Consider the following 15,219-nt stretch of genomic DNA (forward strand, 5'->3'; position numbering starts at 1 on the left):
TGTTATATGTGAAGAGCACCACTCTGACTACCGCTGTTCCAGACAATTGCTAAGTAGAAACATTTTATGGAATACATTCACAGCCTTAGTTAGCTATGGGGTCTCCATGCATTGTGTGGAGAAACTCCATAACCTCAGCCAGACCTAGGCAAAAAGGAATTGATTAGAGAAGCTCCCTAGCCTCAGACCTGAAAATGCTGTGTGGGTCAGAGGTTAGTCTAAGCAGCCTTTCTCAACTGGGGTTCCATGGAAACCCAGGGTTCTGTGAGAGGTCGCTAGGAGTTACCTCCTCTCATGCCTTCCTGACACAACATTGAACGTCATTGGACAACATTGCCACTCCCTCACCCTTTCTGCACATGCATGTTTCTGTTCCCCTATGATTCACCCATGAAAATGGCAGGAAAGATCTGTATGCGGGTATACAGCCCCACATTTCACTTTACTCCTGAGTTAATGGGTTACATGCAGATTTTTTTCTGGAAGCAATTAACGTGCAATTGAGTGCTAAACTCTCACTATATCCCAGTAGATTCTGGAAGAGTCTTTTATATCAGGGGTTGGCAAGGTTTACCTTGTCTGGGCTGGTTCACTCCAGTGGAAATCCCTCCATGGGCCGGATTGCGCGCGGGGACTCGCCGAGTGGGCGGCTCAGTTCGGGGGCAGCTCGTGGGCCGGTTAAACTACCCCCTTGTTTTATATGATGTGAAAACTCAAATATAGTGTGGAAATTAGCAGTTAGGGAAGTGTCAGAGAAACAGAATACACTGCTTGTGTGAATGCAGCGCAAATGACTGCCTCCCCTGCCCACACCCAGAATCACCTCAGTTGAGGGGGAATGGCAGGAATTTATACGGGATATATAAGGAGTGTCTGTAGACCTTTATCTACAGTGGTACCTTGGTTGTCAACTTAATCCATTCTGGGAGTCCGTTCGACTCCTGGAACCGTTCGAAAACCAAGGCATGGCTTCCGATTAGCTGCAGGAGCTTCCTGCACTCAAGTGGAAGCCGCGGAAGCCGCGTCAGACATTTGGCTTCCAAGAACATTTAAAAAATGGAGCACTTCTGTGTTTTGAGCATTTGGGAAACAAAACGTACGCATACCAAGGCTTTCAAGAACCAAGGTACGACTGTATTTCCTTTAACTAATCCAAAACTTCTGACTTTCATGCAGTTTGTGCCAGTCACCGACAGATAATACTGTACTACTTGACTGGGCTATTTGGATAAAGGAAATTGCACCACACATTCTCGATTTTGATTCTGGTTACTCCCAGACAACCTGGTGTTTTGTTTTGTTTTATAGCTTTCATCTGATTTGTTTGCACAAAGTTTGTGGGGAAGTTATATGACAGGGGCAGGTTTGTTGAAGAAAAGTATCAAATCTGCTTTAATTGTACAACTTAGTTTGTCAATTTGCAATTGAATGTGTCAGTAAGCAATTGAATCCCTACAGAAAAATGACAAGAGTTTGAAATGGCTCCAGTTTATACAGAAAGATGGATTTTGTCCTTTGGCAATGTATATGAAATGTACATGGTGTGGAGTGAGAACAGAACCTGGGAGACCAGGACTCAAATCTCCACTCAGCCATGAAGCTCACTGGGTGACCGTTGGCCAGTCACCATCTCTTGGCCTAACCCACCTCAAAGAATTGTCATAGGGATAAAATGTGGAGGGGAAGAACTATGTATGCCACTAGGAGCTCCTCTGAGGAAAGGTGGGATACAAAAGCAAATAAATAAATCTGTGGGAAAATAATTTTACCTGCACGTTTTCGGTTGAGGCTTAATGCAGGCATGAAGACGCCCTCCACATTTTCAAATGCTGGAGGTCCCTGCTGTTGCCCGTTTATGTAAAAGGTCAGGGTGTGCTTGTTGAGGTCCAGAAGAACACCTACAGTTGCGCCTTTAGAAACACCCCCTTCTGTTCTAAGGATCAGAGACAAAAAATCCTATGTTAACTACATTACCTTGATGTATTGTACTTAATGCAGCAATCTCTTACAAAACCACAGAAAGGAATTAAATAATCATTTCTATTTTGTAGAGTTGAACCTGAAAGAAATATTGGCCCACACTTACCAAATTTCCTAAATTTGAAACTGCTTGAACAACAATTTTACAATCAAATTTTACAAATCTTGATTTGCAGTGTTGAATATGACCCCACGTAATGCTGTTTAGGTTTGAGATTTGCAGGGCCGTCTTTAGCATATGCGCCACCAGGGTGTAAAGATCCGCCCAGCACCCCCAAATTTAGTTTAGCCACCCCCAAATTAACTTTATTGAGCTTTTTTGGGGAGGGGGAAGCCAAAGTGTTGACTTTTTTTAGGGGGGGCGAACTCAAAGTTGTTTAGCTTTTGTGGGGGATCGCTCACCTGTAATAACGATGCAGCGGAAAAACTGCTTTTGTTTCCTGACTCGTTGGGAATATTTGACACTACAAAGTAACAGAGCGATGGAGGAGGGGGGTGGGGACTTTTGCTCCATTGCTTTTCACTGCCGCCAATCGAGAGGGACCAGTATACAGCAGGTATACGTTTGGTGCCCTCCAGAATTCGGCGCCCGGCTGCCCCGCACCCCTTGGACCCCCGGGTAAAGACGGCCCTGGTGGTGCTTCGATTTCAAACCTTCATTTAAATGCAAAGCAAGAAGCTTAATTTCAAATGCCAGGATTTCTAATTAAAGTTGATAAATGTTTCCACGATCAATATCATCTGTATCAACGAGGTAAAAAGTACAATGCTACTTCTCAGGTAAGCTACACATTCTTATTGTGTGGGCTGGGTAGTCCCTCCCCTTACCTGGCCAATCCCTTGGCAACGTCTCCCCCAGGCGGGATTGGACGGTTAACTGGGTAGGCGGAGACCCAGGGATCCCTTCTGGGGAAGGCAAAGCCAGTCTGAACTACCAGGTGTCGCCCAGGAATACAGGGGGCTGTGCGCGACCATGCAAACATCGCCCTCCATTTGAAGTGGGGAGCGGGTCATTGTGAAAAGAAATTCTACGCAACTAAGTCATATGTATGCTTTGTAAAATTTCAAATTTGTCTGAAAATGTATGTAAGCAGCAGCACTACAGAAACAGAAAGGTCAATTTAGGGCAACCGCAGGGCACCATTCCCTAGAACAGCCCTCAAGCTGGGACAATCGACAGCTGCTCTTTGCTCAATCCCTGCTAGAAGAAGTTGTACCTGTGGCACATCTGCCTTCCCCAGAATTCTTAAAAAGGAACCAAGGCCCTGTTCCCTTCTAAATAAGATCACTCCATTTTGTGTTATATTAAACTATAGAAGGTATTTGTGTTGTTGTCTGTTGTGCTTACTGTTATTATTATTAGTTTTTGATTGAAAGTAAACAGGGAAGAACTACATGCGTATGTCTCCAACTGACCTGGCATCATGAAAAGATGTTGCTTAATGAAATAGGAACTCAAAGGCTACGAGACTAGCTCCTAGTAGATCTGTGTTTGTTACTAATAACTCTTGATAAGGTGATAGGAACAGCTGCTTAAACGGCAGGATCAAACTATGATTATGGATTCAGCCAACTACTACATGCAAGACTGATTTGACATTAATGTGTTTTTCCTCAGGGAAGGTAGGCTAGCCCAACACTATGGCGTATAGAACCACTGAGCCAGAAATTCCCTGAATATGTGCATTGACCACACACACTTATGCTTTGTTAATGTCACTGGAGTTTGCAACAGAATTACATCCTGACATGCAAGGCATATCTTAGCATCAGTTTCAAGCAAATCTACAGCACAAAGGAAAAACAAAACTCTTCTGGTTCTCTATGAAGCTGACTAACAATTTCTAACTCATATGAAACATGTCATGAGTGACATAGTATTTGCTTAAATTCAACATCAATGGAAGTTTAACGTAAAAACATGTATTCTGCAGAGGGAATAACTGTTATTAACCAGCTTCGAAAAAAAGCTATATCAGCCTCCTTCTTTAGCAGAATATATAGGGACATCAAAATATAATCTTAAATTTCAATTCAAAGTGTTGGTGCTGAGCTTTAAAGCCCTAAACGGCCTTGGCCCAGTATACCTGAAGGAGCGTCTCCACCCCCATCATTCAACCCAGACACCGAGGTCCAGCTCCGAGGGCCTTCTGGTGGCTCCCTCCCTGCAGAAGTGAAGTTACAGGGAACCAGGCAGAGGTCCTTCACAGTAGTGGCACCCATCCTGTGGAACGCCCTCCCATTAGATGTCAAGGAAATAAAAAACTATCTGACTTTCAAAAAGACATCTGAAGGCAGACCTGTTTAGGGACATTTTAAATGTTTGATGTTTTATCGTGTTTTTATTATTCTGTTGGGAGCTGCCTCAGTGGCTGGGGAAACCCAGCCAGATGGGCAGGGTATATATGTATGTATGTATGTATGTATGTATGTATGTATGTATGTATGTATAAATAAATATTATCATCATCCAAATTATTGGTCCATCCATCTCAGTATTGTCTACTCTGACTGGCAGAAGCACTCCAGGATTTCAGATAGGGAATCTCTGCCTGTAGATCAGGCAGGCATGGCCAAACTTGGCCCTCCAGATGTTTCGGGACTACAACTCCCATCACCATCTCTAGCTAACAAGATCAGTGGTCAGGGATGATGGGAATTGTGGTCCCAAAACATCTGGAGGGCCAGGTTTGGCCATGCCTGCTGTAGATGCTGGGGAATTCAATAGATACAGGAGAGTGAAGAAAACAACGCACATATTTAAACAAGTTTGACTACTGTTGGAACAGTTATGCATAACATCATTATAAAAAGAGTAGAGGACCACAGTAAGAAACTAAGTAAACAATGGGTTGGAAAGGCATGGGTGAGTATTATGTCACTAGATCAATTTAAACTGAACTATTGTGTAGTATTGAAGTCCTTCAAGGATGCACCTTAATTGTTTCACATTTATTATTATTAATAATATTTAATAATAATATTTATTATTTGTACCCCGCCCATCTGGCTGGATTTCCCCAGCCACTCTTCCTTGAAGAGTCTATTGTCTTCCTTGAAGGAATAAAGAAATTAGGAGAGGTGGGGGGAGGGGAAAGTACCATTGCATAAGCAGGACTCCAGCCATGCTTCTCTGTCTCCAAGCCCTTATTCATAACACTAAGTCTTAGGGGATTGTGCAATGTTTATGGTAAATTACTATGATCACAAGGGAGGATGTTAAGACTACTTTCTATTAGCATAAGAGGGAATGTGAAGCAATAATTACATCAGGATTGAGAGAGACTGTGAAGCAAGTATTGTAAAGTACTATAATTAACATTTGTGCATTAATCAGTGCGTCGTTCTTTTGCGAAATATCATTGCAGTAATATTCTTTGGTTGAAATATCAGGTGATAAAGTTTATCGATGTGATGAATGGTGAAACATTAATTTTAATGAGCACACATGTCAAATTCATTTTGAGAATCTTCAGTGGTTTCAGTTATTTCAATTAAGTGACAATGGTTTTGATCTTAAGTTAATTTAGTAAAGTTTACAGGGGGTAGTTTCCTGTCCCCTCTTGCCACCTGATGCTGTGGAAAAGCAACTTGTGAGAGTCTGGACCCGCCCTCAACAACATGGGATAGGACAGGGAGGTCTACTGGAAGGGGGGCGGAATTCACCCAAAATTGGACAGAGCCTTGTTAAGGAAATCAACAAGATAAAAAAATAACATATCCTACAGTTTTGCCATTTGTATTTATGTATGACATTGTACTGACAGCTCAGAATCCTTTGGTAATAGATTTATTAATACCAGTAAAAACTGTAAGTAACAGAAACTGATTAATATCAAACACTCCCACCATAAAGTAGTGGCTGGCAAAGGTAGGACAAACCACTCAGCTGTCTAGATTGGGTGAAACTGTCGGACTGAAAGATCGTAAGCAAATAATTGGGGGGGGGATGCTAAGAGCATCCCATGGCTGCTAGAAGCAAAAATTATGGTCTTGACATTAATGTATTTAGTTACAGGTGGGTAGCCGTGTTGGTCTGCCATAGTCGAAACAAAATAGAAGTAGCACCTTAGAGACCAACTGAGTTTGTTCTTGGTATGAGCTTTCGTGTGCATGCACACTTCTTCAGATACACTGAAACTTCAGATACACTGAAACTTCTGTTTCAGTGTATCTGAAGAAGTGTGCATGCACACGAAAGCTCATATCAAGAACAAACTCAGTTGGTCTCTAAGGTGCTACTGGAAAGAATTTTCTATTTTGTTTCGATTAATGTATTTAGTTACTTCTGTCTGGTCACTGTTTTGTGATATTCTGTTATTTATCTTAAGTAAAGGCAATAGCACTCAATTTGTATATTTGTAATATAATATAATATATAATATAATATAATAATTTTAAAATGAATAATAATCTGAAAAAAGTATTTCCCTTCTGTGTCCTCCAGAGAACAGCTTTTTATTAAGCTTTGGTGATATTTCATAAAATAGATTGTGTGCCTATAATCCAGTATGCCTGAGAATACATTAATAAAGTAGGTTTCTAGGGCAATGAGTGAGTGCTGCCATTTTGTCGCAACACAACATGGCCTGAAAGCTGCACAGTGTTCTAAATTTAGTAGAGATTAACATTATTTCCTCTTTAAATCTAATCAGGGTTTTAAAGGGGCAGATATCTGAGCCTTTGATGTGTATTGTTTTTGGGGAAACATTACTGTCGGCAGGCTTAAAATTATTCTGAACAGAGAAAAGAAATGGAAGCATGCTCATTGCCTTTAGGAACTTTTGAGCAGATCTCAAGCCTATTTTTCCATCCTATAAACGGGTTGCAAACTGATTAGAAACCCTGCAACCCACTCATCCTACTATCTCTCCAGTATTTGTGACCCTGCTATGCTGGTGTAATATGTAATATGCAGGTTGTCTGCTTCTGAGCTGTGCATCATAGGTCTTGGGCTCATGAAAGAAGGGACCAGGATGGCATTTCATTTCCACCTCACACGTTAAACATATGTTAAAGCTCTGGATCTAGTGGAATTCCATTCCTGAAATATAGAATCAGCATTCCAGGGCTAGTAGAGGGAGGAAAGGCTGGAGTTAATCATAGCTAAGCTGCTTGGCTCAACAACGAGGAAATGGATAATAGACAGGATTTGACAGAATGGTAAGGATCCTCAAGCATGCTTTATTGATTATTCTTTTTTGTGTGAACTGTGGGCAGAGAAGTTGGACAAGGGCTCGGGTTTGGTGAAATCAAAGTCAAGTCTCTATCAGGCTGCTGGTGTAGCATAGTGCTCAGGAAAGTGAACTACAAGTCTAGGATTTTCATCTAGCTTGATTCTCATCTCTGCCATAAATTCACTAGATGGCCTTAGAAAAACCAATTTCCCGCAGTCTTAAGTACTACCATCTGCAATACAGGGGGGTGGGGGTGGGTAATAGTACTAACCTTACAAGGTTGTAGTAAGGACTGCTACTAGATAATGTATGTGACGGGCAAAGAATACTTGAAAGTGCCACATATAAATGTTAAATATGAGCGGCTGCTGTTGTTGTTTAGCAGGGCTACGCTTATTTCCTCCCTTTACTTCAATTTTTCATTATGTTCTAAGACAATGTTAAGTGATTCACAGTTTCTCCATTCAAATCTTAGGTGTCACATTATTTTCTCCACATTTTAAAATGGGCATAGCGAAGATGGATAGAATCCCAGCATGCAGCAGGAAGGATTAAAAAAAAAAAACCTTATTGAGAAGAATGCCACTGGAAGCGTTTAAGTTAGTGAAGGACCAATTCAGACACTGCACTGAAAAGCTTCTCCTGTAGCAGGATCTAGCAATGCCATCTCTGATCTACCTGTGGGTGGGATGTTTTTAATGGATTTCTCTCTTCTTGGTTTTACTGTATCTACTCTATGTGGGGTTTATCAACTATTGGTTTGGTTTTGGTCACTTTGGGTTGCCCTGGGCAAGATAAAGCACCTGACAATTTTAATAAATAAACAATGCCTGAATCTTGCTGCAGATTTTACCAGCTTTTCTTTGCCTCTTTATAGCCAAAGCAGCACAAGCAAAATTGTACCTTGACCTCTGTGCAGATAGTCATTCCACACATGGATGGATGTGTGGTGTACGCATGTTCAGGAACACAGACATTGCCCACACCCCCATGCACTGGGCTACCACTCTAATCAGGGGGTGGTTATGTGCATACATGCCAACATGTGTAGGCTCTGAATTTACTGTTCATACCCTTGATTCGCCAAGGATACAAATTGTGTGTACATAGCCTATGCACTTTTATGCAAATGTCAACTCCGACATAAGGGAGTCAAGTGCATGAGAGGAAGAGGCCAACAGACATGTTTCTGCCACACACGCAATGCGTCACTTTCACAGCTGCTTTTCCTCTTAGGTATAACATGCAAACCAACATTTATTGTAAAGAGAATAATATATAGGCTTTATAATGATCTTCAAATATCTGGAAGTTTCCAGAACTAAGATGGAGCACAGTTTTTCCACTGGCACATAAAGTAGTAGCCAATTTACACAATGCCTCTGAACTAAATCAGATTTCTGCCCCATCCACACTTCCAAAATTAGAGCTTGGTTGAAGAGAAAAAATGATTGGAGTAGAGGCTGTCTTGAGGTAATATTTTGGTGGGAAAATTTAGTACACACCACTTGGGTGTCCTTATTGTCACGACTCCTCTCCATTCACTGATTTATATGTGATTGAAGCAGGCCCTGGTTTAAATTAAGTGGCTGCTCATATTGCATCTAGCTTGGTCCATAGATGCCATAAAAAATAATGAAGTTATAATGTCAACAAATGTCAAAAGAACAACACAGCAATAAGCTTCTGATTTATGGGGAAAGTTTGCAATGTCTAGAATTGATTAAGCATGCTCTTGAAATGCTGGAAGGGTTCCCAAAAGCCCTCTCTCCTGAGAAGTGACTTCCTGAGGGGGAAAAGTTCCACATGCACATGAGAAAATGTTCTTGGATGCTTACCGATTGGTGTGAGAATTGCAGTGCATGAACCAGCTGCGGTTGTTGTCAACATACATAGCCCATGCCTTGTCATCCTTTCCTAGCATCATGTCCTTGACAACGTTGATTCTAGCAATTCCAAAGGCTGGATCTGGATGGTTATCGTAACGGTCTACATGCAGTTCCCAATAGTGAATTCCCTTTGAGAAAGCTGCTGTGCCCAGGATGACACGGTCATCATAGCTACTGCAAGTAGCAGTCTGGTTGTCGTTTGAAAGGACTATGTCCCGATGGGCTGAAGAGGGATCAAATGTAAACCAGGCCACTATTGAGAAAGAAAGTGTAGACAGATTAGAAGGATGCCACAAAAGGCACTTGGAAAAGTAGCACCGGATTAGCAGGTGAAAAAGACAGATTGTGACCTGGCTACCCTGAGTTCCATGACGGAAGACAGGTAGGATACAAATGTACTAAGCCAGTGTGGTTAAGAGCAGTGGACTCGTAATCTGGTGAACCGAGTTCGCGTCCCTGCTCCTCCACTTGCAGCTGCTGGGTGACCTTGGGCTAGTCACACTTCTTTGAAGTCTCGCTTAGAGACTCAGGGTAGTGATAAAGCGGGATATCAAATCCAAATTCTTCTTCTCCTTTTCCTCCTTCTTCTTCTGACTCTTTTCCTTCTGGGAAACCTTCCAGGGCCACATGCCACTGGTAGTTTGAGTCAATGGCAAAAGAGGGCAGAGCAACAGAGCATACACCTCAACTGTTCCACTTTAAGCGGGACATCCTGGTATTACAGAAACCATCCCAGCTTCTGGCTGTATCCTGGGATGTCCCGTTTTGACTCCCACGAGAGTGCAGCCCCAAAAGACACCCATTCTAGGGAGCCGTGTTCTCGCACAAGTCAACTGGCTCCTGTGAGAGTGGGGGCCCCCAAAAGACATGTGTTTTGGGACACTGCAGCCCCCAAAGTCGTGTGTTCCAATTTTTCTCTGTGGCATGTTGGATGGTATGACAAAGTTTACTTTTGCACTGGCGTCTAGTTCTTACACAGACCTCTCTTTATCCTCTATCCAGGCAAGCAAGAAGCAGGATCAAAACCCAATGACATTTTGCTGCCAGGCAAAAAGCAGGGGGTGCAAAGCAGGGGAGGGGAGAGGGGTGGTCTGGGGAGAGGGGCTGTGGCTGGGGGTGTCTTTGGGAGAGTCCCAAAGGCCAGGTAGACAGGTCCAGGGGGCACCTTGGCTCCTAGGCCTGAGGATCCCTATCCCTGCAGTAAATAAATAAATCACATTTAAGTTCCATTGATTTCAGTAACTGAGAGCTAAGGATGTTATGCTGAAGTCCATACAGACAACCAATCTATGCAACTCTATCCTTCTTTACCTCAACATAACTTGGTCTCTTTTATCACCTTTGTCAAGTGATAAAGAGAATTTTTATTACACATCAACTGCCAATGTATGGTAATATGCATGATAATATGTACAACAAAATGGTTCCTTATATTTATTAATTTATTGCATTTATGTCACACCTTCCCACCCCCCAAGGAGAACATCTAGTGATGAAAATGTGTGGCATTACATGACACAATTGTGTAATATTGCATGACATCATTGTGCTGCAGGTTTCCCTATTCTTACTCTGATTTCATTGGCTGGTTCTTGTGAAGCCACAGAAATCCACAATGTGGTAGCTTCATTCTGTATCACTACCAGAAAGAATTAAGAGTTAAGGCTTCTGTTTCTGGCAGCAGCCACACACACATCTGCTAGAATGTCTAATTCTAGCCTTAGCAACTAGATTTGTTGTATGACACTGAACATCCCAGTTGGGCTACATAAATAACAAATAGGCAAATCTTCATCTTCTCACAATCCAAAATTGTTCGTCTTGGGAATTTAGCTGCAACTTATCCCTTCACTCAGGCTTGCATATTTTGCTTTATCAGTGGCCAGGTTGATTACAAATTATGATCCTCTGAAGACATTTTTTAAAAAAGAAAAGAGATCCTTGGGAACAAATGGTTTTTCCTGACATAGTTTGGCAACATCAATATGAAGAGAGAATGAGATTAACATGTGTTTTGTGATTCATGACAGTTAAGTATCATTAATCAATATTAATTTCTTCGGTTGCCCACATGGATAGCAAGTGTAATTACAGAGAACTGAAGCCTGAATTAACATCCATATTTTATAAGACATTGCTAGGAAATTATTTCCATAGAGAGAAAATGTAATTAAGCTCTGGAATTCATCATTGATATATAATAGGGAAAGGGGGCTGTAAAAGCAATGGACATCTCCATTTTCTACAGAAGTAGCTTCTAGCTTTTAGGCGCCAATAGTTCAAGGGTCTATGTACAGTTTTCAGTTCCATAAACTTCATCATCTTTCTAGTTTCACAGGACCACTTTTTCCCCTCACCCTGTTTCAAATGTTGTTAAATATTAAGAGTTTAAAGCATTAGTTAATAAGGTAGTGAAATTAACTGATTTCCCACAATGAAACATGGATTGGTTTGTTGTTGTTTTTAAACCCACACACATTACTTTCTACAAACTACCGGTATGTCTGTGCCACACAATACTCCTTTTCTCACTAACCCTGAGTGGGCCCTTTGACAGGTGGGTGGGGCTGCCACCTATCAATCGCGTGGTGTCATATGACTTCACATTACAATTTCAAAAGAAGAATCATCAACACACTATGAAATTGAACAAAAATATTCATTTGTAGGTGCTGCTTGAACAAGCTGCATCTTGAAAATGAAACAAAATAGGAAATTCTTTCCAGTAGCACCTTAGAGACCAACTGAGTTTGTTCTTGGTATGAGCTTTCGTACCAAGCTCATACCAAGAACAAACTCAGTTGGTCTCTAAGGTGCTACTGGAAAGAATTTCCTATTTTGTTTCGACTATGGCAGACCAACACGGCTACCCACCTGTAACTGGAACTTGAAAATGAAGAAAATGATGAAAAGAAGAAATCTACACTGTTCCTGGTTTTTCCTTTCCAGCTCTAATTCAATGCTTTTTGAATTTGATGCTTTTTCTGTTGTTTAATGATGGTTAAAAAGTTCAAAGATTTACTGAGATTTAGTTTAATCAATATTTTGGTCTGGCCCTGGACATATTCAAAGCATTAACTGTGGGATAACCAACCTAATATACCCTATATGCTTAAATCTAATTAACACATGAAGGGGTTAATGCTATAGGGTAATCTGCCCTGCCAGGCCTTGCTCGGTCACTCTACCTCTCCTTGGGAGGAAGGTAATCAAGCCTATTATTGTATTTCATTCTACCAGAGAACATGTAAAGAGGTGTGAGCTGGTTGCTCCAAGCTCTGACTGCATTATTGTGTCCCTACCGTAACTTGGCCAAGTTTCACTGCCTGTGTTTTCTGAATGCTGTATGGAAAAGCAGATGAATTTGACCTTTGGAGAGTTTGTAAGTAAACCATTTTAAACTTATCAAACATGTGATCTTCTTCTATGCTGGGGGAAGTGGGAAACTTGGGAAGAGGGGAGTTTTAGAACTCATGAGGATATATTTATTTTAAAGGTCTAACAGCCTATATTTCCATGCTTTACTTTGCTGCATATTTTGTGATTTTAAATCCCTGCTGGGGTTCTTTCACCAAAGAGTACTGGGTATCCAGGGAATTATCCTGTTATACCTATTTTTCCTTGCCAACCAACATTAATAGGTCTATAAATTGTGGGACATTCTCAGTCCATGTTAGAGCAAAGTACAAAGTGTGAAAGCACCCACATAAATGCAGTGATGCTTATGGAGGCTGAGCAAACGCAATCTTCATTAGGTTTCACTCTAACCTGTCACCTAATTGCATGTCATTGACCCACACAACCCACCAACAGCTTCTATTCATACACAGCAAGGCCCAGCAGTTCATCTGGACTCTATAACTGAGTTGGAAACAGTTGTTCCGAAAACTACCAGAATCTCAAAGGTTCCATAGATTTCAGACAAAGAAATCTTTAGAAGTAACTTTACATATCTTTAAAGTTACTCACCATCAGAAGTCTGTAAAACAACAGTCTTGCTATAAGGGCCCACTCCTGATGAATTAAAGGCTTTGACTCTTGCATTGTATGTACTGTTGAAATGAAGGCCATCAATAGTGCATAGGGTCTCCTTACCAACATACACTTCCTAGACAATGGAGAAAGGCAGTAACTGAGTTCACCAAATTCTTTTTAACCTGGGATCTTTCCTAATAAGACCCTTCAAAGTAATCTGCATGTAATTTCTTGTTGCAAAACATTTAATCTCAGCAACGTTGCGACCATGCAAGGAGAATTTGCAACACTAGGGTGCTTGCCTTTGCTTGCACTCAGGGCCGTCTTAAAGGGATCGGCCGCCCTGGTGCGACGATCCCTCGGCGCCCCCGGGAGGCCGCCTCTCCGCCCACCTCCCTCCTGCGCTGGCCGCCCCTCGGGAGGGGGGGTGGGCGAACGGGGGATGAGGGGCGTGGCGCTGCAAGCCGGCCGCCCTCCGGAGCCCCAGCTGGAGTGCTGGGAAGGGCACGCAAAGCCCCGCGCGCTCCAGCGCCACGCCCCTCATCCCCCGAGGGGCGGCCAGCGCGGGAGGGAGGTGGGCGAGAGGGGGATGAGGGGCGTGGCGCTGGAGCGGCGCGGGGCTTGCGCACCCTTCCCAGCGCTCCAGCTGGGGCTCCAGAGGGCAGCCGGCTTGCAACTCGCCCGCAGGCGCGCGTGCGCCTGCCCACCCGCCTGCCCATGGGGGCAGGCGCTGGTTGGGGAGGGGGCGCCCGGTATGCCGGCGGGCTTGCAGGGGCGCCCCTGGGGGGCCTGGCGCCCTGGTGCACTGCGCCACCCAGCCCCTAAGACGAGACGGCCCTGCTTGCACTGCTTGCCAGTCCAACCTCCCTCCCTCCCTAAGCCCCATCCCCTTAGACCATACCAACCCCCACTCCCCTTAGATTAGGGTAGGGAATTTTTTTGGTTTCGTGGTGGACTCCATCATTATCTGGATTGGCTATCTGACTGGTGCCTAAAAACATATAATGATCGCACCAGGCATGCCTCCCTGGCAAGACATTCCATATCATCACCCTCTGCTCTGTAATTTTAAAGGGTGCTCTGTCAGGGGATCCCAGGATTGTTTGGAGGAAGCTGTGACCGTTAAAGTGGTATAATTGTCCTTTTAATATATGATGTGGATGTGACCATATTCTCCTGTCATGGGGAAGGGAAGGGTCCTCTTCCGGGACAGGTTAAGACTGGATTGAAAACATTTTCAATTTGATACTAAACACCAGTAGGCGATACAAGCAATTGTTTAAGGATGCCAAACATAAATCAATGAGAAACAAAAGGGCTCACTCGGAATTGGCCACCGTCTCCGTCATCGAGTTCCAAGATGTAACCCTCCACTGGGTTATGGCTAAAAGGTGGCATCCTCCAGGCGAGGGTCACACTGTTGTTTCGAGTGCAGCACTTCTCCAGCTGCAGGAGTGGGACTGGCGGCACTGAAACAGGAACTAAGCACCGATTAGTGCAACTCTGCCCTTACCCATGTGACAGGCAGCAAAATCCACACGCATCGCAACTTGAATTGCAGTTGCAGCTCTCTTGGCACTTGACTCTCAGTGGAACATTTCTGGAGCAACAATCCTGAGGACTGCAGTTTTATGACCAATTAACACAGCCTTGTGTTTGTTTGTTTGTTTTTAACCATAAGGAATATCCATATCTGGGAAAGTGGTGGACAATGAATCTTTGCCAAAGTCACCATCTGATTACTCCACTGCACATCCAGTTTGTTAAAAATCCCACCTCTCAACTCATCTCTTGGCTTCCTTTTCTTTTCTTAATTTGGAAGCAGAATGGTTATCCATAGCCTGAACACAGAATAATGCAATTGGGCATTGCTGTGCATTTAGCACTCACTATTCACCCAGAAACCTGCATCCGTATAATTGAACCATACATTCTTCTACTAAAGACAACTAATGTTCTTGTGTCATTAACTTTTATTTTACTTTTACTCATAACTGTTGCAGCACTTTATCTCTGAAACCCTTGCTTTTACTGATTGGCTGAAGGGAAAATGTCACCTTGGTTGATATTAACTAGGCTGGCATTTTGAGTGGTATAAATCAGATTTGTGTAACCCACAGGGCACATATGCCCCGTAACTTCCCACATGGTGATATAGTGGAGCATTCTTTCATGTTTATGCCCCGAGGTAAACGGTG

The 15,219-nt window shown here is 42.9% G+C and overlaps 1 protein-coding gene across 1 annotated transcript in view; it reads right to left on the bottom strand.

The window, feature by feature from the left end:
* The window catches only part of TRIM67 (tripartite motif containing 67), a 41,453-nt gene that overhangs the window by 735 nt on the left and 25,499 nt on the right, over positions 1–15,219 (bottom strand). Inside the window, 4 exon segments of the mRNA XM_033144243.1 lie at positions 1,770–1,933; positions 8,996–9,299; positions 13,016–13,154; positions 14,345–14,490. Of these exon segments, the coding sequence (XP_033000134.1) occupies positions 1,770–1,933; positions 8,996–9,299; positions 13,016–13,154; positions 14,345–14,490 (753 nt within the window).

The sequence above is a fragment of the Lacerta agilis genome, chromosome 3, assembly GCF_009819535.1.
Source record: "Lacerta agilis isolate rLacAgi1 chromosome 3, rLacAgi1.pri, whole genome shotgun sequence".
NCBI classification, from domain to species: domain Eukaryota; kingdom Metazoa; phylum Chordata; class Lepidosauria; order Squamata; family Lacertidae; genus Lacerta; species Lacerta agilis.